This window comes from Canis lupus, chromosome 3 (assembly GCF_048164855.1).
Source record: "Canis lupus baileyi chromosome 3, mCanLup2.hap1, whole genome shotgun sequence".
In the NCBI taxonomy this organism is placed as follows: domain Eukaryota; kingdom Metazoa; phylum Chordata; class Mammalia; order Carnivora; family Canidae; genus Canis; species Canis lupus.
In genome coordinates, this window is record NC_132840.1 from 83231407 (window position 1) to 83258110 (window position 26704).

The 26704-nt window shown below is 51.7% G+C and overlaps 1 protein-coding gene and 1 long non-coding RNA gene across 8 annotated transcripts in view; one reads left to right on the forward strand and one right to left on the reverse strand.

The window, feature by feature from the left end:
* LOC140631231 (uncharacterized) overlaps positions 1–22777 on the reverse strand; it is a 48402-nt gene extending 25625 nt beyond the window's left edge. For 2 of the 3 annotated variants that reach the window (XR_012028867.1, XR_012028869.1), the window contains exons 1-2: positions 15655–16251; positions 2816–2922 (exon numbers count right to left, since the gene is read on the reverse strand). This is a non-coding gene — a long non-coding RNA (uncharacterized lncRNA). Of the gene's footprint in view, positions 1–2815; positions 2923–15654; positions 16252–21869 lie in introns of those variants that run through there. The other variant, XR_012028868.1, reaches the window with a different exon arrangement.
* FLI1 (Fli-1 proto-oncogene, ETS transcription factor) overlaps positions 14547–26704 on the forward strand; it is a 122623-nt gene continuing 110465 nt past the window's right edge. The window contains exons 1-2 of one of the 5 annotated variants that reach the window (XM_072822678.1): positions 14547–14777; positions 16052–16131. In XM_072822678.1, the coding sequence (XP_072678779.1) occupies positions 16093–16131 (39 nt within the window). In that variant the 5' untranslated portion in view covers positions 14547–14777; positions 16052–16092. Of the gene's footprint in view, positions 14778–16051; positions 16132–21990; positions 22022–23195; positions 23567–26704 lie in introns of those variants that run through there. The other 4 variants (XM_072822680.1, XM_072822681.1, XM_072822676.1 and 1 more) reach the window with 4 other exon arrangements.

Sequence of the window (26704 nt, forward strand, 5' to 3'; positions counted from 1 at the left end):
GGTGAATCTGTGTCTCGGTCCCCACTGGTGGCTGTTGCTCCGTGGCTTTTGAGGAGCTGTCCTGAACTTCCTGAAAAACTGGCTCAATAGGGTCAAGTCGTGCACAACTGTCTGGGCTGAGAATCAGGTGGGGTGGCCCAATCCTTGCTCCTGAACCAAATGGAAAAATCGGATTGGAAACCGCTTCCCTTTGTCCTCAGTTTCCAGAAACTGTGACCGATCATGGATCTAAAAGTAGGATCTAGAAGTAGGACATGGTCCTCTGGAGGTGGTGATGGGGACCTCTTTTGCCAACACCTTGCATAGGGTCTTTTCTGTGGCTGCTTCTGATCAAATATCACCCGGGTCTGTATGCTCATCTACCTAAATGATGAAAATTAGGAGCATGATAGAGGCAGCTTCTCCTACAGTCATGCAGAAACAGTGAGAGAGTAGAGGATTTTTTTTTTTAAGTAACTGTACAGGATTGTTTATAAACTGAACCAGATGAATTCCTAAAGCCAAATGTGTCTCACTTTTCAACCCACCACAAGGTACAGGTAGGTGTGTGTGCCTACAAACTGAAGAGAGCCTTCTTACCTTGAAATTAGTTCAAGAATACTATAGATTGGGGCACCTGACTTGCTCACTTGGTGAAGTGTCTGCCTTCGGCTCAGGTCATGATCTCAGGGTCCTGGGATCGCGCCCCACATTGGGCTCCCTGCTCAGCGGGGAGTCTGCTTCTCCCTTGACCCCTCTCTGCTGCTTATGCGTGCTCTCTCTCTCTCTCTCTCTCTCACACACACACACACATAAATAAATAAATAAAATCTTTAAAAAGGAAAAAGAATATTCTAGACTATCAGGCTGCCTGGTTCTGTTTAAAAATCAGTCACTGATACTTTCAATTTTTCTAAAAAACAATTTTTTAAAAGATTTTATTTATTTATTCATGAGAGACACAGAGAGAGGCAGAGGGAGAAGCAGGCTCCATGCAGGGAACCCGATGTGGGACTCAATCCCAGGTCTCCAGGATCAGGCCCTGGGCTGAAGGCGGCGCTAAACCACTGAGCCACCCGGGCTGCCCTGAAAAACAATTTATGAATTTATCCCTTGTATGTAGACTGATTTCAATGGAAATAATTCAGGTATTTTTTTATTTGAAGTTTTTCTGGAGATGTTACTACATTTCAGAATAGATATACTTTTTAAAAAAGTTTTATTTATTTAAGTAATCTCTACACCCCCTGTGGGGTTTGAACTCATGACCCCAAGATCTAGAGTCACATGCCCTTCTGACTGAGCCAGCCAGGTGCCCCCAGAATAGGTACACTTTAGGATCTGTAGCTTCTGAATTCTTTAGAGTTTGGTGTAACCAAATTTCATCAGTGATAATAAAAAATATTTGAAACATTTAAGATAAAAAGCCATTTATTAGTATAGTTAGTATTTATTGGGAATCAAGTTCCAGACATTGTGCTGAGTACTTTAATACAAAAAATAAGTTGGTATTTATTAGGACTTTTTGACATATTAGAACTCTTTGTTAATGAGGAGCCATTACACAAACCTAGGTCTATTTGACCCAAAGCTGGAATCTTACCCGCTACACTATATTGCTTCATAGTACGGTTAGTGGTGGAAATCTAATTGTAATTGTGAAATCATTCTTGACAGCTCTGTTAGTCAATCAAATTTCTGAGCCCTTAATAGGTACTCAAATTTCTACATATTTGGTCTTTTCAAGGAGTTTTCCAGTAGTTAAAAAAAGAAAGTTTCTTTTTAATTGCAAATATAATAAAACTATAGGCACAAGTAAGTCTTTGTGTATGTATAGCATTGCATGATTTTTTGGAGAATTATTAGCCTAATCCCTTAATAATCAAGGGTATATTTATGTTTATATGTTTCAGTACTGAAGCATTTATGTAATGTTAAATACTGATATTTGTGGCTAATCTTAGCCACTAGTGACAAAGTTGAGCAAAAATAGTACAATCAAGTCAGATGGAGCAATGAACACCAATGTCATATAAATTCCTTAGAAAATACTTGCAAATTTCACGTTTCTTAATATTGTTAAAATGTCAGTTCCCTCTGTTTTACTATAGGTTCATCACAATCCCCAACATAACCCCAGTAGTCTTATGGAGTTCAACAAGGTGATTCTAAAATTTATTTGGAAAGACAAAGGTACTAGAGTCGCCGGAACAAACCTGCAAAAGAACAAAGTCACAGGACTCACGTTACCCATTCACACTATGATTTCCAGACTCAGTACAAAGCTACCACAGTCAAGGCAATATGGTATTGACATATAGATCAATAGAACAGAATAGAGAACTCATAAACACACAAATACAGTCAACTGATTTTTGAGACAGGTACAAACAAAATTCAATAAAGAAAAGATAGTCTTTTCAACAAACAACTCTGGAACAGTTAGATGTTTGTATGTAAAATATTAAGTAATTAAATAATGAACCATTACAAATATTGCACATCTTATACAAAAATTATTTCAAAATACGTCAGAGGCTGAAATGTAAAGTTCAAGGCTATCCAAGGTCTAAAAGATAACATAGGTGAATACCTGCTTGACTTTAGGTATGGTAAAGAGTTTTTAGATATGACAGCCAAAGCAAGACTCATAAAAGAAAAAATATAAACTAGACTTTATCAAAATTTAAAACTTTTGCTCAGAGAAAGACACGGTTAAGAGAATCAGAAGACAAGACACAAAATGGAAAAAAATATTTCCAAAGATAAATGTGACAACAGATGTGTTTCCAGAATATATGAAGAACTCCCAAAACTCAACAAGAATAAGGGGCACCTGGATGGCACAGTTGGTTAAGCGGCCAACTCTTGGTCTCACTTCAGGTCTTGGTCTCAGGGCCGTGGGTACGGGCCCCACATTGGGTCCATGCTGGGTGGAGCCTCCTTAAACAACAACAACAAAAAAAAATTAGTAAGAACTAAACAATAAAATCCTAGACAAAAGGCTTGAAACAACACTGCATCAAGGCAGATGTATATGCAAGCACACACATGGAAAGATATTCAAAATGGTTAGTTATCAGGGAAGTGCACATTACACCAAGTGCTCATGTGCTCAGAAGTATTAAAAGCAAGGGGAGCTCTCTAACTTACTGATAAGAATGCAAATGGCACAACCACTTGGGAGAAGAGTTTGGCAGTTTCTTATAAGCTAGATGTTCATTTACTATAAAGACCAAAAATCCCACTCCTATATATTCACCCAAGCAAACTGAAAACTTACATACAACCAAAACCTTGTACACAAATATTTATAGCTTTATTCATAGTCACCAAAAATTGGAAATGGCCTAGATGTCTTTCAGTAGGTGAACGGATCACTAAAACATGGCACATCCATACAATGAGTACTACCAACAATGGAATACTACTCAGCCACAAAAAGGAACACACTACTAGGTCATACACCAACATGAATAAATCTTAAATACAATTTGCCAAGTGAAGGAAGCCAGACCCAAAGGTTACATATTGTGTGATTCCACCTATATGAGATTATGAAACAGGCAAGACTCTGGGGATGGAAAGCAAATCCCAGTGCTTGTCAGGGATTGGGGGTATAAGGAAGGGCAGGACAAGAGAATTTGGGGGTGGTGATGTGATACATCTCTCAGAATCATAGAACTATATGCCACAAAGAGTGAATTTTACAGTATGTAAATTTAAAAACTCAACCCCAGTTTCAGGAGAACCCCAGGTGGAATTCAGACCATGACAATTGAACATAACTGCATTAAAATGGTTGATATAACTATACCAAAAGGTTGAGTAAGAAAGGGGACCTAGTAACTTTGGGAAACAGTGTGTTGACCAAATACTGTAAAGCTAAAAATAAAAAGAACCATATATAAAGAGAAGCAAACCACTACATTTTAGTTGGGTGAATCTGTTTCTCCCAAGGGTATGGATTAGGAATTCCGAAGGGCTTTGTAGGTACACTATGGTTGAACAAATCAGTAAATATCCTGTAGATAATAAGTGCCACATTTCTCATTGTTGGAGACAGAGATTATAAATAAGCAAAGAGGAAATTCCGGGATGAACCCTGTGGCATTGGGTTGGCATTGGAGGTAATGGCATTAACTCAGAGTAAAATATAGAAACAGATTGTTATGGACCATATAATTCATATGTTGAAGTTGTAACCCGGAATGTGACTGTATTTGGAGAAAGGGCCTTTAAGAAGGTAACTGAAGTTAAATGAATCATAAGGATGGGGCCTTCATATAAGATGACTGTATTCTTATAGGAAAAGAGAGAGAAAGAGAGACCATGGCTGTGTGAGGCCATGGACACCTGCCACCCAGGGAGAGAAGCCTCAGAAGAAACCAACCCAGTCAACATCTTAATCCTGTACTTGCAGCTTCCAGAACTGTAAGAAATTTCTGTGTTAAGCCACCCTTTCTGTGCTATTCCATTATGACAGCACTAGTGGACTAGGGCACAGATAGATAAAGAAATATGGATATGTGTGTATATTCCCTTGTTTTGTCTGCTGAGAGGGACTAGAAGCTGTAGCCCCCAGTAGCAAATAGAGCAACTAATCTTCTAATCTTGGTTTCTAAATACATTGTCAATCCAAGGAACTGGGGATCCTTGGGGAAGCAGATAATTCCAGGGCTGGGGTGGGGAAAACAACAAGATAATCCTGAAGCATTGTGTGGTGCCTGAAAGTAAGGAGATGCTAAAGGAAAAAATTCAGACCAGGTGGGTATGGCAAAAAGGATATGGAAGTCAACTTGAAAGAGCTCCCAATGGCCCAGGTCAAACCAGTTGAAATTTGAGCTACAAAATAAATTATAGTAATAGATGGCAATTCAAATAATAAAATAAATATATGTGAGTTCATACTAATTAAAGAAAGGAGAAAGAAAGTAACAGAGAGGGAAGGAGGAAGAAGAGAGGGAGGGAGGGAGGAAGAGAGAGAGAAAGGCGAAGGAACAACTATTTTTTAAAAAAGAATTCCAATTAATAAATGTAGAAGGGATGAGTGCAATCACCATTAGAACACCACGGTAATTACTGCTTAGGGTGAATTCCACCCTAAATTAATGAGCAAAAGGGTAAGGAAAAATAAGATATTTGCATGATCTCGAAGTATTCATCAAAGAATATACTTGTTAATGACAAATATCTTCCCCACCATCAAATTCTAGTTAACTGTGAAAAGAAAAAAATGGTAACATTGTAGTGGCGTAACAGGGCCAACACCACTTCGAGCAGTGCTCAAGGACAACATTGCCAGTAATAAGGCATCAATGTCATGGACCCTCCAGGATGACACGCTGTAGAAGGCATGTCACCTCAATGGTATTATCCCCCAAAACACATAACTCTATTTAATCATGGTAAGACTTCAGATAAACCCAAATTGAGAGGCAGCCTACATCATGCCTTACCAATGCTCTTCAAAAATGTCAAAGTCATGCAATGGAAGTAAAGACCAAAGAACTACTGCAGATGGGAAGAGGCTAGGGACCCCTGACAATAAAACACATCATAGGGTCTGGACTGGACCCTGGAACAGAATAAGGATATTGCAGGAAAACCAAGGATGTATGAATAGTCTGAAGTTTAGTTAAGAGTATTGTACTAATGCTAAGTTTTCTCGTTTTTTTATAGAAAATTTTCTTCAGATTTTATTTATTTATTTATTCTTGAGAGACACAGAGAGAAAGGCAGAGACACAGGCAGAGGGAGAAACAGGCTCCCTGTCAGGTACTCAATGCCATACCTCTGGGATCACGACTTGAACGGAAAGCAGATGCTCAACCACTGAGCCACCCAGGCGTCCTCTAATGCTAGGTTTTGATAATGGTACCATGGTTCTGTAATATAGTAACATTAGGAAAGTGGGGTGCATAGGCACGAACTATCTCTCCTATCTTTGCAAGCCTTCCTCCTGGGATGAAAGAAAGGGAAATAGAAAGTAACACTAGGTGTTTTCAACATGGAAGGAGGGGGTACCTAGGGCTCAGCAGGTTAAATACCTGCCTTCAAGTCACATCATGATCCCAGGATCATGTGATCGAGCCCTGAATCAAGCCTCACATTGGGCTCCCTGCTCTTTGGGGAGCCTGCTTCTACCTCTCTCTCTCTCCCTCTTCCCCTCCCCACTGCTCATGCTCTTTCTCTCTCTCTCTCAAAGAAATAAGTCTTTAAAACATATATAAACATAGAAGAAGAGAGAAGTGAGTCATTAAAAATCAGGGAATTGGGACTGATGTGGAGCAACCCCACCATCACTGAAAGGAGATAGAAATTTCAGGAGCCATACTGATAGAAACTCAACAGGGAAATAGAGGATTAGAAGTGCAAAGACTTGAGTCCTAGCCAGGCCCCATGGCTCCCCCTGCAAAGTTTGACCAATTATTTATATAATCATAGATAATGTCTAAAACATGTTACTTAGATAATACATGAGATGATTCTTGACAGATTCAGGTTTCTCATACATGATTCAGTTTCACCATGGAAACGATGGCGATAACAGTAATCACGTTGCTTGATGAAATAACACATTTAAATGTTGCCATGAAAAAAGAAATGATTTCTGTTTCAGATTCTGTTTCTTCATCTGGAAATTGAGCATGGATTTCCCTAGGGTCCGTCCAATCACATGTGACTGTAAGCACCACATGAAATACGTTATACAAATGTTATAATAGCAGAACGAGATGGAGCTTTCTACACACAGTCCTATCTTTCTTTGACAGAAGCAATATGAGAAATTTTTCATTAGCACAAGCAATCTTTTCAACAGCACATGTATGAAAAATGGAATAAAATTCACCCTAACGATAAATGCAAGAGGCGGGGAGAGGCGCCTCTTTACAAAAGCATTATTTGTTTATGGAATGTTTCAAAGGTGACACTGTGGAGCCTACAGGAATGCTCCCCTGCTGCATCGAAATGGAACATAGTTTTAATTTTAATATAACCGGTTTAATGGTAGTTGGTCCAGAGAGTATCGCTTTCATCACAGCAGGTCAGCTGAGCATCCACGCAACAGGCATATGCAGAAGGTGTACTTGTGTACGTGTGTTCAAACAAGCAACAACGGGTGGTTTCTGCTCTAGGTTTAGGTGTCAGAAAGCTGTATGAAAAGTGTATCAAAAAAAAAAAAAAAACCCAATGACCTCCTTCGCCCTAACCCACACCCTGTCTGATCTTCCCCCTGCCCCCCGCTCCCCACAGCAGCAGCAGCAGCAGCTGCGAGGCTGAAATGAGGAAACCTGACATTAGCAGTGTGTTCCCTCCATCCCTGTCCCCAGTGGGGCAGGCAGGAAATGCCAGCCTCCTCACAGGAAAGCCTGTTGTGGTGAGATTTCCCGATTTACTTTATAAATGCAAGAAGGCCAGATACAGCAGGAGATAAGCGCTCAAGATTGCAAATGCTTATCATCGCTCAGGGTTCTGGGCCTCACAGCCATGACCAGTTTCTTCTCTAGAGATGGAAGCCAAAATTCAGTTTGCTTCCAAATCGAAAAGCCTCCCCAACTGAAACATCTGACCATCTGCCCTTGTCGGCCCTTGCGAGAAAACCATTTCAGACAGCTTGCTCAAGTTTGACCATGAGTGATGTTCTCGCCCCAGGAAGGCCTAAATAAAGAGAATCATCTAGGGGTGCAGTAAAAAAAAAAAAAAAAAAAGATTGGGGTAGCTGGTTCCCCAAGCTAGTAGCTGAAGACGTGGTACCCATTGGACTCTGGTCTCAGCTGACCCAAGAAATTTCCAGTGAGAACTGCTTTTGCACTGCTGGTGCCACTTCTATACAAGGCCTAGCAGAATGAAAAGGACAGAGATCTCAGAAGCACAAGACAGCTAGCTAGCTCAGTGGCTAGCTGAGTCAGAGAAGGGACTGACGGTTCCATCTGAAAGTCAGGCATGCTCCGGTCGCCACACAGGCCGGCCCCTTCTGGGGTCAGAATTTGGAGGGAAGAGTGATAAGGATTGGAAGGGGCATTACACACTTCTTAACTATTTCTTCAAGATCCACTTCATTCCACCCCTCCCTCCCCTACTAGTCTTTTTTTTTTTTTTTCAATAGAACCAAAGCCATCACCCCCAGAAGCAGCAAGTAGGCCTCACAGAGTGGGGAACATAATTCCTTTTCCTGTTGTCCCCACATTACCAATCACGCTGAAGCAATGAGAACCTCACAGTCCAATCCTCTGCTCGTCCCTCGTGGCACTCACGGAGCTGATCTTTTAAAAAGAGAAAGGAATATTCGGGACAGACCTATGTTCCACTTGCCCCCAGTCAAAAACCTAGGAGACACCTTCCTTCACAAAGTCTGATGTGAAAACGTGTACCGAGAAAATGAAAACACACCCTCCCTCCACTTTTGATCTCTTATCTAGGGAAAGCAGGTTCCCTGAGAGGAACTCACAAGGCCGTGAGTCCCCAGTGTTTGTTGTGTTAAGTGGGGGACATTGTTTTATGTTCAGCTATGACGTGCATTGAAGTAATAGTGAGAGACCAAGCTCTCTCTAGGACCCCACTGCGCCCGTCTATCAAAGTTGAGAGTCACCAAAATAAAAATAATAATGACACCTCAGACCAGTATCTCATCAGACCAGTATGGACACAGCATCTCTTCCATCTAGAGGCTGGAAGCACTTGGTCAAAAGCATCTCAATTCTCAAAAAAAACTATCCTTAGGGGTATTACTGGTATCCGTCCTCATTCAAACATGGCCCACACCTCACCCTGCAACTACCACCTCCATTTAAAAAATATACCCCAAAGACCTTTGTGTGGAAGCTAATTGGCATTGGCCCCGCCCCAACTTTTGTCCAGTTTTTTTTTTCCCCCTTTTTTCTTTTTAAAATTGAGGCTATGAAGGCAGGCAGGGGGCAATGAATAAAGCATCTACACTCCATATAACACGCTGCGGTGTCCTTGGTAGCCAGAGTAAGCGTACTTTTACTTCTGTGGCATTTTTCTCAACAGCAACCCAAAGAGTTATTTTGTTTTCAGCGAATACCATCATCCTCCACCTCAAAGCTGAAGCAGACACACTGTCGTCCCACTCCACACAATTATGTTTTGAATCCTTTAAGATCCCGGACTCATTGCCCCCAACACCGCGGTGGTTGTACAGGCAGCTTTGAACGTGATGGATAACATAGTCTTTGCGAACCTTTGCCTTCTCAGAGATAGCAAAGTGATGTTACTCAGGTCCTTCCCAAGACCCACTCTCCTGCCCCCGGCAAATGAATGAATGAATGAATGAATGAATACGTGAATGAATGATTCCATTCTACCAGAAAAAGCATCACCCAACTTGGAACCATACTGGAATTATTTATGAAGGATTGGCACTGGCCAACTTCGACTTCTGTCTAGGTTTTTTTCTTCTCACTTTTAAACAGGAGCAAGGAAGAACAATGTCTCCCAATAACCTAAAAAAATATATAACCGTAGATGAGACTAGTAATATGCTCTTTAAAATTACTAAAATTTAAGCCGGAACGGGGCTCAGGGATTATCTAACAAAATTAATTAATTGATATTCATGAAAAGATAACTTAAGGAAGAGAAAAACTAGCTAAGGGAGTTGAAGGAAAGAATATAATGTATATAAAAATCTTTGGTCTTAAGAGCTCCTCTTTGCCTTAATGCTCAGTCTTATTCATTCTCCAGTAACCTTACCTCTTCATCCACAGTCCTGGGATTTTTTTTTTCCTTCAGAAAGAGAGAGCACTTGAGTGGGGTAGTGGGGTGAGGAGTGGAGAGGGGCAGAGGGAGGGAGAGAATCCCAAGCAGACTCCATACTAAGCACAGGACTTGATCCCAGGATCCTGAGAGCATAACCAGAGCTGAAATCAAGAGTCAGACACTTAGCCAACTGAGCCACCCAGGCGCCCCAGTCCAAGGAAACTTTACATATGTTTGATCTGCAGGTGGAGGTGAAGGATGAATCTGTTAGCTTAGGAGAGGCCCTTTCTCATGCACCTGCTCAGATCACAGATCTCTCCATCCAGCAGTTCTCCATCCTTGCTCTGAATGCTCCTTAGTTTGAACCCCATGCTCCTGCATCCTAAGAGCCTCTGCTACATCAAGAATATGCATGAATGAGTGTGTGTGTGTGTGTGTGTGTGTGTGTGTGTGTTGGTATGTGATGGGAATCAAAGGACCAGCCCGCTCACACACGTCAGAACCCAAAGTGCCCCAGTCTGACATCTCTTCTCATGGACCCTGTTCTACTCACTGCTTTCATTTCCTGGACTTATCTCCCTGAGCAGATTTCCCACTTCTTCTCTCCTTGTAATTTCCAGGAGCTCAGTCTAGGTTTGCAGCCTGTCAAGGGCTACAAGAGGACACAAATAATGAGAGATAAGGAGCGTGACATCATGTTGGCTACCCTTTAAAATCTGAAATTGCTTGTTGGAAGAGCAGGAAGCAACTTCCTTCCTTCCTGTCATTAAAAGCAAAAGGGATAGGAAATGTAGAGGACGTTGAAACTCAATGTGATTTAAGTCTTTACTTGGGGTGGAAAGACCAGAAGACTGCTTTATACACAAGGCTACACAGGGCGAAAAACATTGTGGATGTGCAACGAATAGATCTTGATCATCCCAGAGGGTTCCAGAAAAGTTAAATCAAGTGTTTCAGCATTGTCAAGTCTTTTACTCACTTGAGGAAACCAAATCACAGCAAAACACTATTTCCCAGTTGTATTAGTTTGCTAGGGCTGCCAAAATAAATACCAAAGTATTAGTGGCTTAAACAACAGAAATTTATTTTCTTGCTGCTCTAGAAATGAGAAATCCAAGATCGAGGTCCCAGCTGGTGTGCTCGCTCCCGAGGCCTCTCTCTTTGGCTTGCAGTTGGTAGCCTCACTGTGCCCACACGTGGTCTGTCTTCTGGGCGCCCACACTCCTGTATACTACTCTCCTGTTCTTATAAGGACACCAGTCCTACTGGATTAAGCCCCACCCCACCCCATTTCACCTTATTTACCTCTTTAAAGGCCTCTTCACATGATGCATTAATGTTCTGAATTACTGTTGGGTAGGGCTTTAGCATCAGGGGGACACAGTTCAGCTCATAACACTACTCACCAGGAGCAGAACTAAAACCGGAACCCAAAGTTCCTAACTCTAGAACATTAATTTTCCATTGATCCACATCCTTTCCCAGGTTCCATACTCTCACAGAATTATGGCATATGCTTGTCAGAAGGCATCTCAGGATGATCTAACTGTAGCTCTCTCATTAGCTGGATAAGGAAGCTGGGCCCTAATGGTCTTGCTTGGGAATCATAGAACCCGTGGTGGCACCACCCAGATAAGGACCCAGTCTTCCCCACTGGGAGCCTTGCTTAGATTCCAATCTCCAGCTCTCCTCAACTCAACACCTGAGTCACGTGCTAATGACCAGGCTCTGGATTGCAAATCTATGGCCCGAGGAAGCAGCCTGGTACAGGCTGGCAAGGGAGCAATACCCTAGAGTAAGAAAGCCCCCTCCCCTTCTCCTTTGGAAGCAGTTAGAAGGATAAGCTGGCTTTAATGAGTCTTCCTGCCCCGTCCCCTTCATTCTCTCCTCTCTTAGGCTCCTCCTTATGGCAGCTGTTACCAATTTCAGCAATTTTCTCCTGGCAAATTGAAGGCTCCAGGTGACAAAGGGAGTTGGCTAATATCCTTCTAGAGGATGAGAGAGCCTGGGTCCTAATCCCATCCCACCCCTGCTCCCAGACACGGTGGTTAGGGCTGTAGGCACTCCCTGGGTGGGCATCCACAAGCCTCCCAGTGCCCTCGTGTGCACACAAACACGTCCAGCCCTGAGACCCTAGCTGAAAGGGAGTCCAGATCGGGCCTCACTGCATTCTCAGCTCCTCTGCTTTTTCCAGGACCACCAAGATTTTATTATGTGCATGATCCTTGGCGTGAATACCCCTTCTGGGTCTTAAAATTACAGGAAGAGGAAGAAATAAGGAGGCATACATGCATATGTGTGCACAGACACTGAAGAGTTTGGTACAAAACTAGCAGAGGACCCCTCCATCAGCCGACCACACCCACGGTGCTTGGGGAAGGGGATGATCTCTTGATCCCCAGTTAAACTATTTATGTAAAAAGGAAACCTATAGGTGAGCACTGATTTCCTCCAACCCTGCAAAGCAGAAAATGAATTAGTACCTGCAGGTGAAATGTTCCTGTCAGTTTTCCCTTAGTAACAACATGATGGCTTGGTTTAGTATCATAGTCCCCTCCTTCCTCATTGTTCAGAAAGAAGAGGCGGAGTTAAATAATTGTCGCACACCGCTACGTGTCTATCTGTATGGACACTGGGTGTCCAGCAGTGGGCAAAACAACCTCAACACCTGCCTTCAGGGAGCTGACACTCTAATGAAGGGAGGCAAATCTTGGGTAGATAGGTCTGCAAATAAGGATGTGATAACTCTGAAACAGAAGAAAGGGTTTGAAATCAGAAGCAGGTACTCAGAGCGATCTCCTAGAAGTCCCCTTCAAGAAGAGAAAAGAGACAGGGGGGTGAAAAGAAAACAATTTCAAATCTCCAACTATCCTGGAAAGAACCCCTCTTTTTTTTTTTTTTAAGATTTTATTTATTCATGAGAGCGGCAGAGGGAGAAGTAGGCTCTCTGCGGGGAGCCTGATGCAGGACTCGATCCCAGGACCCCGGGATCACACCCTGAGCCAAAGGCAGACCCACCCAGGTGTCCCAGAACTTCTCTTTTGAAAAGCATGACATGTGGGTAGGATGTATTGCCCGACAGAGGGGCACCGTCTGTTTTATTTGTGGTTGTTTGGAATAGCGTGTGTTCCCTTTGGGAGGGAAGACGATCTCTCCCCAGTCCCAGGAACAAAACCAAGGGGGCACTGGCTCCTGTACTTCAGACCCCACCCCTCCCCAAGCTGCCTTGTTTTCCTAAGCAGTGGTCAGGAATGCGCTAGGCGGGGGCGCCTGGCCGGCAGCCCCGAGCCCAGGCAGCCCCAGTCACGGTCCCAGGCTGGCCTTTCACCTCCGAGCTCTCCCGGCTGCTCTTATTAAGCAGCAAAATGTTTCAATATGTTGAGCTTTGGGGGAGGGACGGAGAGAAAAATCGGGATATTGTTGAGAAGGAAATAATGAATAACCCCGCCGCCAGTCTTCATACCCCCCACGTGGGGAGATCTGGGTGATAAGTGTGCTTTCCCCAGAAATGGAATCCTAGCAATTGCTTTTGCTCAGAAATTTCCAGAGCCGGTTGAGGGGTCGGGAGTAGGGGAGGCGGAGAAGAGGGAACAGGTACCACATTAATTTTCTAAGTGTCCAGAACCAAAGCAGTCAGGGGTCTGGGTACCCAAAAAGGAAGGACCAGGAGGGGGAAGCATGAGAAACTGAGGCAATGGGGATCCCCTGGTGGCTCAGCGGTTTAGCGCTTGTCTTGGGCCCAGGGCGTGATCCTGGAGACCCGGGATCAAGTACCACGTCGGGCCCCCCACAGGGAGCCTGCTTCTCCCTCTGCCTGTGTTTCTGCCTCTCTCTCTCTCTCTCTGTCTCTCATGAATAATAAATAAATAAAATCTTTTCAAAAAAAGAAATTGAGGCAATGAATTCTCAGAGGTAACACAGCTGTGGTTTTGTTCTGATGAACTGACACATTCTCTACCCTTACCTGTCACCCCCACTTCCCCCCCAACCCAACCCAACACACTCGAGGGCTCTGGACAGGGGCCTGGTGAGCAGCCCTGGTTACAGGAGACTTGGGAGCAGGGAAGTCAAGGGTGTGAAAACCACCCGCCAGCCAGGGAGAGAGCACACAGGCAGCTCATCCGCAAGGCAAGGCAAGGCCCTGCTGTTATGTGCAGAACAGCCCTAGGATTGGGCAACTAAAACAGCAAATGTGGGCACGTTCACAGAAATCTGAGCCCCATTCGAGACTAGGTCTTGCATTGAAGAAATGAGCCAGGATTCCAAAATTTAAAACAAAACAAAACACAAACTCGAGGACCCAGAAAGGACTCTGAATGAGGGTGTTGTTAAATGTGTTTTAAAATTGAAATTCCATGACAGGGCCGCTTCTCTGACCTTTGCAAATCCCCTTGCTCTTAGAGATGCTGCCTAGAAAACATGGGTCCGAAAAGGATGTATGCCAAGGAAAGTCCAAATAAGGGAAAAAGTCACCTTTAAGTAAGATGAACCTAAGGACTTGCAAAATCAAAGAGGACTTCTGTCACAGTGTTTAAGTCTGAGAAATAATTATTTGCATGGCAATCATGTAAACCTCATCAAATAAAAGAAGGCCTGGGTCTCAGTGTCTCCTCTTGGCTTCCCATTTGCGATACGTGTGTGGTTCCCTGGGTTCCTTGACATTTCCCAGCAACACCGTGAGGTTTCTGGAAAAGCAGCTAGGGGCAGATGGGTGGCTGTCTATTAGAACAATTCATCAGACGGCAGTTGAAATATTGATAAGAAAACGGAAATCAAATTAAAAGACGGGAAAAGAGAGAGGAAGGGGGAGTGGGATGAAGAGAGGCGTCACGGAGGAAAGCTGCAGGGCGCGCAGACCAACGAGTGGTTTCTACAGCCCCCCAGCTCCTGCAGGGACTGAGGCTGGCTGTCTGGATGCGCGCTGCAAAGAAAGGCACACTCGGACTCTGGGCAGCCAGCAGGTTTAATTCGGCTTCACGGATCGGATCGGGGGCTCCGGGCGCAGAGAATTAGCACCCAGTGCTCCAAGATCCTGGAGCCAGCTCCTGCTGGCTGAGCAGGAAAGGGTGCCTAAGGTGAGCGCGCGAGCCGAGCGAGCGTGGGGAACCTCTGGGGGAATGCAGGGTGGTGGCAGCGCCTTTCTCTCCCCTGCCGGGCTGCCTGTTCCAGTTGCAGCCGGGAAATGCTTTCTGGGGCTCTTTCTTTCTCTCATTCTCCCCCTGGAGCTTTCTTTTCTCTCCTTTTTTTTTTTTCTTTTATCCTCTCTCTCTCACTTTCCTGGCAAAGTGCACTCCAACTTTCAAAGAAAATGGGGGACAGTCTCAGCAAGGACCTGGGGATAGAGGCAGGGCACGGGAATCTAGGAGCCCAAAGGAGCATACCTGGTCCCTGAACTCGTGGATGTGTGTTGTGGCTTCAGGAGCCAAAAAGCTGGAATTTGTTAGTGGGGAGAAAAGTGCTTTATCAGAAACACATTGGCTGCCGGAGAAGCTGCACGCTGCCACGTTAAAGATGGTTTAAAAAGAAGGAAGGGAAGAGGGGAGAGACAGCCGCCAGACTTGGCAGGGCAGGGAGAGGCTCACGCAGAGGCACCTGGCGTCCTAGGGTGGTTTTTGCACCCGCCAGCCCAAATATTCAGACTTCAGACACCATCTCCTCTGCCACTCGAAATGAGACTGCGTCATTCATTGTCTTTGTCTCTGCCATAAAACTATTTTCTTGAAGAAGCAGGGGCTGAGGGAAAGGGCCTCCCTAGATCTCCAGAACCTTCAGCCAGTCTTCTTCCCCAGGCAGTCCACCAGCAGGGAAGAGGGGGGGCAGCTGGACACTGGTGGGTTCCAGGGGTAGCAGAAGAGCCAGGCAGATCTGTGTCCTGAGAGCCTGAGCTGCAAAATATCTGTTCCCTGGGGCCTGGGGCCTGGGGCCTGGGGCTGCCTCCCAGGGGAGACCTACCTCTATCCCGGCAGCCGGCAGGGGCAGCGTTCTCTCTTCTGGCTGCGACGACCCCAGTGTCCGCAGGTGTGAAACTACCCCGGCCTGGGGGAAATGGGTGTCTCCCCCTGTGGAGAGGGGAGGGTTGCAGGTCTGTGGGAAGGAGACCCAATGACGTGAGCTGGCTCTCAACCTTCACCATCTCCTAGCCTGCGGTCTGGAGGCAGAGGCGTAGGGCGGGTGTCCAGCACCTAAACCATTCGGATCCTCCTTGCAGACCCAGGCGGAGCCCAGCCTCGCAACTCCCCGAGTCTTCTCCCTTTGAATTTCTCCTTCATCACCAACCCCCACCCCGACCCCCCACCGGCTCACCGGTGTGGGGAGGTACCGTCGGGTCACTGAGGTTTCTCCTACCCAGGTTGGTTTCCCGGCCTTCCCGACCTTCCTCACCAACCGAGGATGTTTCAGACAGTCCCCGACACATCGTCTTACGTCAAGGTAAGACATGACAGCGCCTTTAAACAGGTAATGACCCCCAGCCCCCTCTGCCATCGGGGCCTACGGGCCCTCCCCGGGGGAAAGGACGTGGAGGGTCCGCGGGCGTGTCCGGAGCCTGGGGCGCTCCCGATGGGTCGTAGGAGGGTGGCACGCAGACCCTCGGGCATCCTTGGTTGAGGAGGACCGTTTGGGAGACTGAAGGTGGGCAGGGCGCCCAGACGCCAGGCCCGGGACCGCGCGCCAGGGTGGGACTCCAGGGGCCCTGCGCTCGCGCTGCTGGCGCACGGCGGGTCTCAGGGTGGGGGCCTGTGCGCGGGTGTGCGCGGGTGTGCGCGGGTGTGCGCGGGTGTGAGCACGCCCCGCGCTTCTCCCACCGCTTCCAGGCCCCGTGCGTCCTCAGGCCCACCTTCCCTGGCCCCACCCGCCCCTCCCGAGCGCAGAGCGCGATCTCTGCCGACGGATCGGACGTGTTCTTCACTCACAACAGTTCCCAAGAATGTAAACAAGCCGGGGCCGGGACATCTGGGTTACACGTTCAAATGAAAAGCAACCCCAGGGGGCGGGGCTGGGGGTGCCCGGGGTAGGGACCCGGCGCGACCTCCCTCCTTCCGGGTAGCCCCGGGAGCGCGGCGGCTCCGAGCCTCGAGCCTCTGCAGCGGGAGGAGGAAGGGCGCGCCGAGCCGCTGCAAACCAACGGGTCGGGTCCCGGCCCCGCCCCCGCCCCGCCCCCGCCCCAAACCCCGCCCCCGGTGCCCCCGCGGAGCTCCCCCTGCGTCGGCGACCGCAGCCCCGGGTGGGGGGCACCGTGTGCCCGCACGTGGCCGCCTCCGTGGGGTGCGACCCTCCGGAAGCGCCGCTTTGGCGTGCAGCCCTCCTCCCATTTCTCTAAAGGGAAATTTGTTGACACAAGGTGGCACCCCCCCCCACCCCCTCCCGAGGTCTAAAGGAGTTTTATAGCCACTTTGGGAGCCCGGGTCCTGGAGCCCCGGCGAGTACGAAGGGTTCCATCTGCAGTGAATCAATGAACAATAAGTGAATCAGTGTATCGGCGACAATCAGTGGATGGACGGCCGGACGGCGGCCAGGACTGGGGGACGAAGGCGCGCTGGGGTTCGTGGAGCCCAGTTTTCCCGGGAGGTTAGGCCGGGGCCCCTCCCACCCCCGCCAGTCCCAGGACCTGAAGCCAAGGGCGCTCTCGCTTCCAGCTCTGCTCCCGAGGCTGCAAGTGGCCCCGCGCGGGGAGCTGCAGTATCCCTCCCACCGCGGCCCCCCCCACCCCCCCTGAGGTCTGCACCCACCCGGGGACCCCAAACCTCGGGGATGGCGAGCCCCAGAGGGGCACGTGGGAGCCCGGGAGACCCACCCAGGCCGAGGGTCGGGGGCAGAGCGGGCCGGCCCTGGAGAGCGGAGCGCCCGGAGTGGGCAGGAGGGCGAGGGGAGCGAGCAGTCTAGGAGCTGCCCGCGGCCAAAGGAGCCGCTCGCCGCAGGAGCTCTTTTCAAGGGGGAAAAAAGGGATTTTTCAGCAGCCACAAAGTTTGTATTGTTGCACAAAGGGGTGCATTGATGGCGGCGAAAGGTCTGCGTAGCGGGGACAATCTTGGGTCTGTTCCTCCGGCTCCCTACATCGACCATTTGCCAGAGGGGCGCAAACAGTCCCCGGCTGCCAAGCCCCTGCCGCGGCGCGTCGGGAACCCGGCTCCGAGGCTGTAGACGAACACCCCGCGGGCCCAGGCGCCCAGGCCCGGAGCCTGCAGCCAGCCGAGCGGCCCAAGCCGCCAAGGGTGCCCACTGCACGCGGCCGCGACCTGGGTTCTGAGAACCCGCAGGGGCCTCGGGGGAGGTGCCCGCAGGAGGGCGCTGAGGGCGGGACGAGGCTGGAAGGAGCAAGGGAAAGGGCCAGAGGGAACCCGGGTGACTCCAAGACAGGGACGGCGCAGCGGGTGAATAGTGGTGGCGACTTGAATTCAGGTCGCCCTCGCCCCTGCCAGGCCCTGTTCTGAGCATCGCATTTGTGCTGACTCACTTAATATTACTAACAACCCTAGGAGGTGATCCATTTTGCAGATGAGAAACTGAGGCCTTGACAGGTTAGCAGCTGGTAAGGGGCGGAGCCACGATACTATTAATAATGGCAGATTCGTGCTCAGGTTTGCGACAGCCCTGGGAGGGTTAGGTCCCCATTACAACCCCAAGGTACGGGTGAGGACACTGAGGCACAGAGAGGTCAGGGAACTCGTTTGAGGCCACGGAGCTGGGACGTGCAGAGCAGGAATTCAAACCCCAGGAGCCGTTTTCTCAGTGAGCCTTCCGACCTGGACGGTCAGCTGGCAGATATGGGGCGGAGGACGCGGGAGACCCCGCGGAGCCATCCTGGCCCCCAGAGCGAGGAGGAGCGCAAGGCGCAAGGCGGGAGGCCACGCGCGCGCCCCACCCCGCCCGGCGGGGTCCTCCACTTTCCAGACCTCTCCTCGCTCCTTCACCACCTGGCCTGCCTTCAGCCCGTGCTGAACCGGGGCGAGACCCCCCTCCACCCCACACACCAGACCAAAGGAGGCTTATGGCCCTAGAATGTGCGCAGCGACACGGCCCAGGGGCAGCATCTGGCCGGCAGGTCCTGCAGCGGCGCTTCAAGGACGCAGGTCTGTACTCGGAATAAATGCCGTTTGGGGCGCCGGGAGGCCGGGCGGACGGAGAGGGGAGAGGCTGAAACTCTCCCTCCCCCGCCTGCCCCCACCCCTACCCCCGGGCCGCGGGTCCAGGCGCCGCCGCCCTGGGTGAGAGTCCCGGCACCTGGCTGGTCTCCACCTCTCGTCCGCCTGCGCTCTCTGGCCGGCCCGGGGCTCCCTCGGGATCTCCCCGTCGACGCCGCGTGGTCTGGGGACCCTCGGGGCGCACGGACCCTCCCCCAGCCGGGCCCGCGGCCCCCGGCCTCCCGCCGCCGCGGCCTCCCACGTAGCGCCCTGAACCCGCTCAGCGCAGAGGCGGGAGCGAGCGTGGGGAGCGGGCAGGGCGAGCAGAGGCTCTAAATCTTCCTTCAATCTGTGAGTAGATGAAGTCTGAGAAACAAATTCAAAGCAGGCGCGCCTGCAGAGCCTTCCTGCAGAAATATTCCCCGGCATTCAAGCGCATCCAGGGGCGGCTCGAGCAGCCTTGTTTGGCTAAGGTCAGACGAGACTCGAGTTCTCCAATAAAAATAAATCTCAAATTAATTATGGCCTCGAGCGAGGGGCCAGACACTTGAAGCCGAAGTTGTGCAGTCTGGGATTTTGGCGCTCGCTCGCCCGTCCCTCCCCCGCCCCCCCTCCGCGCCCCCTCCCCCCTACTCTCTCCCCCCCCCTCCCTGCACTGCCTGCACTGCCCGCGCTGGACCCGGGTTGGGGGGGCGGTGGGGAGGGATGGAAGGATCCGCCCGGGACGCTCCGCCAGGCCGGGCATCCTTCGGGGTTCCCAGTGTCGGAGTCCCGGGATCCGAGGAGGCACCCCGCGGCCTGGGCTCCGAGCGTCGCGCCCTCCCACCCCCAACCTGGGCCGAGACCAAAGCAGCCCAGGAAGTCGCGCCTGGAAAGTCTTGACCGGGTCAAAAGGGCTGACATTGAGCGAGCCAAGACACGTTTCACCCAGCCGCTCCCCTCCCGGGGGGGAAGCAGGACTTCCGCGGCTTTGAAAATACTGTCAAGTGCGGACGGTGCGAGGCCAGTCGTCCCACCCAAGTCCCAGCGAAGATGCTCGACAGACGAATGTCTCCCAAACAGTCGCTTTCTGTCTGGACGTGGACGTGCTTTCTGTCTGTAGGGGACCCTACAAATGGGTCATCAGTTGGGTTCCCTCCCTACCCACCTAAGTAACTTTTGTTTTAAATGCTGGCCCGGCCCCCCCGCGGGCTGCCAGCGCTCCCTGACTTGACAGCCAGTCCCGGCTGGTGGAAGGAGCACCGGTGGCCGCAGGCACCGGCTCCCTGGTCCCCAGCCCTGCCCAGTCTGGGAAAGGCGGGCGGACAGTCTCTAGTGAGCCAGGAAAGAGGGTGTGTGCCAGTGTGTGGGCTGGGGTAACCAGTCCCCAGCTAAGCTAGGAGAAGGGAGAAGGAAGAGGGGGAGAGGGGAGAGAGAAAGGGGAGGGAGAGAGAAGGGGAGCTGTTCCACCTCCCCAACTCAAAGACAGTTTTCATTTGCAGCGGGCCTTACCACAGGCTCTCTATCAATTTGTCTCAATGCAAACATTCAAAATATTCTCTTTGGCTGCTCGTGAAAACAATGTGAGCTGCCAGGATCAAACCATCTTTCCAGATGTCTGGTGGTAACCACATGAAACAGGGCAGACTTGTTTACTGTTGTGTTTGGTTAGGGCTTTTTCCCCCTTCGGGATTTAAAATAGAAGCAGCAGCAGGAGTTGAGCGTCAAACCCAAAGTTACATAAGTGGGGCAAACTTGCCCACCAGCCGGTCAGGATGGGGTGGAGGGAGTCTCGAATCCCTCTGAGAGCTGCGGTTCCCAGTTGGGGTGGGGGGTGGGTCCTTCTTTCTGGGTGGAGGGCCATGTGAGTGGACAGGAGCTCCTCATGGTGGGGCTGGTAAATAGCAAAAGGCATGGCGCCAGTGCCAGTCAGTGAGTCACGAAGGGGTGACAGTCATGCCAATGCCAGCCTCTCCCCCCTCCCCATCTTCAAAGTTACGAAACTGTCATAGCTTTGGTTTCCCAGGGAGAAACAGAGAGTGCTATTGAGTCCCACAGCTAACACAGGACGGCAAGTGCTCATTTTAATGTAGTTTCACATTGAGCAACTCGCAATGGGAGAGGCAGCGCCTGCAAAAAGGAGTTTGGGGGTGCTCGGGGTGTGGGGGTGGCCGTACTGACCAGTGCAGTGAAGATAATAATACGCTCTTTGCCAGGCCTCATAGGAGTTGGGAAGAGAAACCTAGCCAACGTTTGTTGCTGCAGAGGTGCCTTCTCAAGCACTAGGAGGGTCGTGCAAGGAAGGGGGAGTGGAGCACTGGTGTGGGGTGGCCATTAACAACCTCAGTGTTTGCCCAGGACCAGGAAGGGGGCCTCCCGGTGGTGAAGTTGGAATCCCTTCTGCCTGAAAGAGGGGCAATGTGGCTGGGGGTGCCGGGTTTCTGGCCAGGTCCGGGTGGGAAGCGGTCTCCCCGCACCCTCCTGAAAGCCCTGTTGTCGTTTGAAGGTCGGCAGAGTCTGGGCTGAAAAGGAAACAATTTGGGGTTTGAAAGGATGTAATTCATTCTTCCTTTCCCTTTAACCTCTTTCCTCTCTGGAAAGCATGTGGAAAAGCTGAAGGGAAGAGTGAGAGGGCAGGCGGCCGGCCGCGGGGAGGAAAGGGTTAAGCCTGATTTCTTTTAATTGAACTCCAGAACTGGTGGCCCCAGGCAAAGGGGGGGACTGACCCCGCTAGCGGTAACCAGATGTGGCGGTCCCAGGGGAGCCCCGGAGCAGACCCCTGGATTGAGAAGCAGACAGGAGGTGGGGGGGGGTCGGCCCGGCCCCCATCCCACCCCCCACCCCACCCCCACCCCACTCCCCCATAAGCACACCGAGTCTCAATTGCTGGCAGGCTACACCCGCCACTCCAGGTCTGGTCACGTTCAGACCCGCGTCTGTATTCGAACCCAAAATTGGAGCTGAATTGATGAGACTAATTTCGAGAGGGGGGTGGGGGGCGGGCGGGAGGGAGGCGAGCTAGCTTTCTGGCTCAATCGCTCCAGAAGAAATAAAGAATTAATAAGTCACCTTTTTTCGCTGCTGTGGACACCCTTTTGAATTTTTTTTTTCCTTTCCAATTGATTCGGATCTCCTCTGGATTTTTTTTTTCCTCCTTCCCCGGGTGGACTCTTAAATAAAACTGAAAAAGTCCAAAGCGTGGTCTGGAGAGCGTGGACAAGGTAACCTGTTTTGGAGGTTGGGGAGAAGGGAGTCAGGCCGAGAGCGCCCGGAGGTGTGGTGGTGGGGGGGGGGGTCCCCTCGCTGAGCCGGGACTCCGGAGGCTGCCCCAGCCCGGGCGATCGGCGGCGGCGCTGCAGGGGGACCGCGGGGAGGTCTCCGGGTGGCGGGGGCCGGCCAGGCTGGCCTCCCGGCTGGGTGGGGGTGATGGTCCCGAGCACTGACCCCGGGGGCTCACGGTGGGGGCGCAGTCTGAGTCTGTGCGGCGATCTTGCGTGCTGCGCCCTGGAGACCTGCTGACCAGTGTGGAGGCGACGTGCTGCGGTTTCTTGGGGCGCTGAGTAGCGCTGCCTGGGGGGGCTCTGGCCGGGCGCCGGGACCCGGGCCGTCTGGTCCAGGTAAAGCGCCTGGGGTCTGCCCCTAGTCGGCGCGGGTAGGTGGCCCGGGGTGCCGCGGGTCCCGGCCCTGGGCGGGCGCCGGGAGCTCTCCAGGAGCGAAGGGCCGGGACGCGCTGCCCCGGGGGCGCCCTGCTGCTAACAATGCGCGGGGAGCCGGGTCCGCGCCCCCGACGGCGGGGTCCTTCCGAAACCGCCCCGAGTCCGCGTCGGCAGCCGAGGGCCCCGGTGGAAAAACTCCCATTGGATGCTTTTCTTTTTTTCTTTCTTTCTTTCTTTCTTTCTTTTTTTTTTTTTTTTTTTAATGGTTGGTTTGCTTCGGTCTGAGTCGAGATCTTCCAGGGCTGTAGGCTCCAGGTTATCCCCAGCCCGAGTAAACTCTCCCCCCCCCAACACCCCACCCCACCCCCAATAAGTTTGCCTCCGGCTGGAAAAAGCATTAATGAACGTATCTGTGGGAAGAAACGGAAAGTGAATGAGTCAGGAGGGCCACCTTCGGCCAACGGCCCCGGGAAAAGGAAGGAGGCCAAAGGCGCTTGGTTTTGGACTTTGGGGGAAGGTGTTGGGGGCGGGTGGGTGCAGACTGCGGGAATCAGGGCGCGGGCGCCGGGCGTGGACGCCGGCATTGTTCCCAGCTCGCCCTTATCTCCCAGGAGCAAGTATCCTGTGTGCGCCGCGCATGAATGTATCTGGGCATCTCCGGGTGTATTTATATAGTGTGTGTGTGTGATGCGAAAAGCAGGACCAGCAGAGGGGAGGAAGAGGGGGTGTGGGGGGAGGGAGGACGAGGGAGAGCAGAGGGGAGAGGAGAGGAGAGCGCGAGACAGAGAGAGAGAGAGAGAGAGAGAGAGAGAGAGAGAGAGAGAGATAGGACTTCCTCCCCGATTCGCAAAGTGAAGTCACTTCCCAAAATTAGCTAAAAAAAAGTTTCATCCGGTTAACTGTCTCTTTTTCGCTCCGCTACAACAACAAACGTGCACAGGGGAGCGAGGGCAGGGCGCTCGTGGGGGGCACGCAGGGAGGGCCCCGGGCGCCAGGGAGGCCGCGCCGGGCTAATCCGAAGGGGCTGCGAGGTCAGGCTGTAACCGGGTCAATGTGTGGAATATTGGGGGGCTCGGCTGCAGACTTGGCCAAATGGACGGGACTATTAAGGTAAGCGATGCGGCGGCGGGCGCGGGAGCGGCGGGGCCGGCCGGGGCGGCGGGCGGCGGGCTCGGCGCGGGGCGCGGGGCGCGGGGCGCGGGGTCCCGGAAGACGTGGCCCTCGCCCTCCCTTCCGCGCCCCGGCTTCGCGCCGGCTCCTCCCGCGCCCCGGGGGCGAGCCTCACGCGCGGGGGCGACCCTCCGGGCGCCCGGCAGACAGCGATCCCCCCACCCCCTGCACCCACCCCCCCTCCAGCCTCCACCCCCCGCACCCCTCGCCCCAAGCCGCGCCCGGTCCCCCCCCTACGCGCAGCGGGCCGGGCTGCGGGCGGGGGTCGCGCTAGCACCGGGGACCTCGGGGGCGGATCCAAGCCGGGGGCCGCAGACCTCCGGGCCGCCGCTCCCGCCGGGCGGGCTGGGCGCCTTGGCCCCGGCGCTGGGCACTGGCCGGGCGGCCGGCTTCCTCCTGCCCGAGGCCGACGGCGAGCCGGGGGCGGGAGCTGCAGCCGCCAGCAGCTCGGGGCCCCGCGGGGAGGGCCCTGGGCGGGCAGGCGGCTGGGTTGCAGGCGGGTCGGGGTGCAAGTGAGCGTGCTTGGGGTCCGTCTGCGCGGGCTGCTCCACTTGGAAGTGCCTGTTTACATGTCAGCGCGGGCTGGTTTCCCTTCCTCTTGGTACTGGTGCTGCCGGGCTCTGCGCCTCCCCCGGACTGACGGGCCCGCCCCGGCGCTCCGCCGCGGGCAGGGGACCCCTCCGCGTCCGGCTCTGCGTCCGGCTCTGCGCCGCTGCCCCGCGCCCCGGGCCGGCTCTGCGCCCCCGGGAGCGCTCCGCGGGCTGCCCAGAGGGGGTCCCGCGCCCGGCCGAGCCCGCGGCCCCCGCGCCCGCCCTGCAAATCCACCCCCACCCCACCCCGCATCCTCACCCCACACCTCACGCCCGGCTCTAAGGTGCAAAATGCAGCCCAGAGGGATGGATGAGGGTCTGGGTTTCGCATCAGACTTGAGGGCTGTTGCTTGCCTGGCTCCTCCTGGAAGCGGGAAGTGGGACCAGGAGCAGAGAGGAGGGACACCCCCTAAGGTGACTGACCTCCGAGGACCGAGAGGAATGAATGGGACCGGGAGTCGGCTTCCAGGCTGTCCCGCAACACCAAGCAGGGCTCAGTCTGGAAAAACTATTAGGCTGGTGAGTGGGGACCGGCCCAGCCCGCCATTCCCCAGAACCCAGAGGCATCAACGGCTCGCTCGCTGGCTCGCTGGGGGCTGAGCTCAGAGGAGACTAAGATGTTGTGCTTGGAGAATTTAAGAGATTTTTATCATTCGGGTGGAGTCGTGGTTTTTATTTTCTAAGGTTTTTTTCGGAAAGTCTGAAACATGCTGACTTAGGTAAAAGGCACCAACAGAAGGAACTTGAAAATCTGGAGATGAGATAACTGATTGTACTGGGTTAAGGGGAGCCTGCGTGAGTCTGGGTTCCTCCAGTTTCAAGTGTGAGGGGGTGAGGGGCCAGCGTGCCTCTGGCCAGGGTGGAGGTGGCCACTGGCCCGTCATGCCTGTTTCTCTTGGTGCTGGTGTGTGCCTGCTGGTGGTGTCTTGTGTATCCCTGGTTTGGTAAAAGGATGCTCCGCACTAGAAACACCCGCCCCCCACCCACACTTAGGATACTTGCCACTTACCCAGAAGCACTCCCTCTGATCCGGAAGGGTGGTAAGATGGCTCCAGGGTCTCGATGTGGACACCCTAAGGAGAAGTGAAGCAATATCTCCATGATACTCAGACCTCTAAGGCCCTGAGCAAATGGAGGAAGCTGTGGTCTGTGTACCCAGGATGTGCTAACCTCTTTAGAGACACACACAGGGATTGGCATGGCAGGCTTAGACCAGGACCCCAGCGCTTCGTGTGAGGATGGAAGTGAAGGTCTTCCTTTTCATGTGGGTGGGGGGAGCCCATGGGTTTGGAGCCCAAACCCTCCTCAGAGCACCCCTGTCTCTCACCCAGGTGACCCCACTAGGCAGACCCACCCACAGAGCAGTGCTTTTCAAGTCCTGAGGGACTTCAGTCCCCCCAAATGCTGAAGGATTGAGTTGTTAGTGTGCACTTCGGTATTTAAATTGTGTGAAAGCCACAGTTTCCTGTCGCTGTGTGACCTTTGGATCTGGAGGTTCCTAGACCCTTTTCCTGCGATGGTTCCAACACTGTGTTTGGAGGGGACAGTGGACAAGGGGAGGCCAGTGGATGTCTAGACTCTCCCGTGAGCATGCAGAGTCCATGAAACCTGTTTGAACTTCAAAATCTTTGTACAAATGAAAGTGGGACTCAATTACCTCCACAGAGGTATCTTTCCAGTCCTCTGTTCCTAAAATACCACGCATATATGCTCTTCTAAGGACACGTACCTGCCTGTCCATGGAATCCAGTTCTGTACAGATTGAGGTCCGCAGACAGATCTAGAATGTGTTCCCAGTTTGAGTGACCTTGACAATTCATCTTTGAGTGATTCTGGAATGTGATTTTTATGTACCTGACATGTTTCTTCTTCAAATCTGAGGCATGTCTATATTTCAAAATCCCTATGGGTCTCAGCCCTCAGGAGGCATGTAGTCCAGGATGCCAGGGAGGTCTGGATTTCTTTGCAGAAGCCTTTTATTTTGTGCATAATTTGCACAACTCTGTGTGATTTCCAAATCCTAATCTTGCGGCCCTTGTTCTAAGTCCTTCTGCGTCATGTTCTCTTCTTTCCAAGAATGTCTCCTGGGAAGCCTCTGAGCATCACGTTGGCAATACCAAAATTTTCAGGAGCCATTCCCCTCTTTGTTGTTTAACCTGCGATATTAAACAACACCTACCCCACCCCTGCTCCCCACAGTGATATTATCAGTGTTGACAATCGCGTGATACTGGTTGCTGCTCCAGCGATGACCTGGTTTCAAAACCTGCATCTTAGTTCTAGGCAGTTCAATTGAGTCTAAGTATCCCATCTATCAAAGCTTGATTCAGTGCACATGGTGCCATTAAAGACGGGGAAGCAATCAGCGCAGAAGCAGACATGGTGAACGAAACAGGGACGTGCATGGTGGACTCAAGTCAGAAGACCTGAGTTCATTCTCAGCTGCTACTCAGTTGCTGTGCGTCCTCCTGCAAGACGCTTCAGCTCT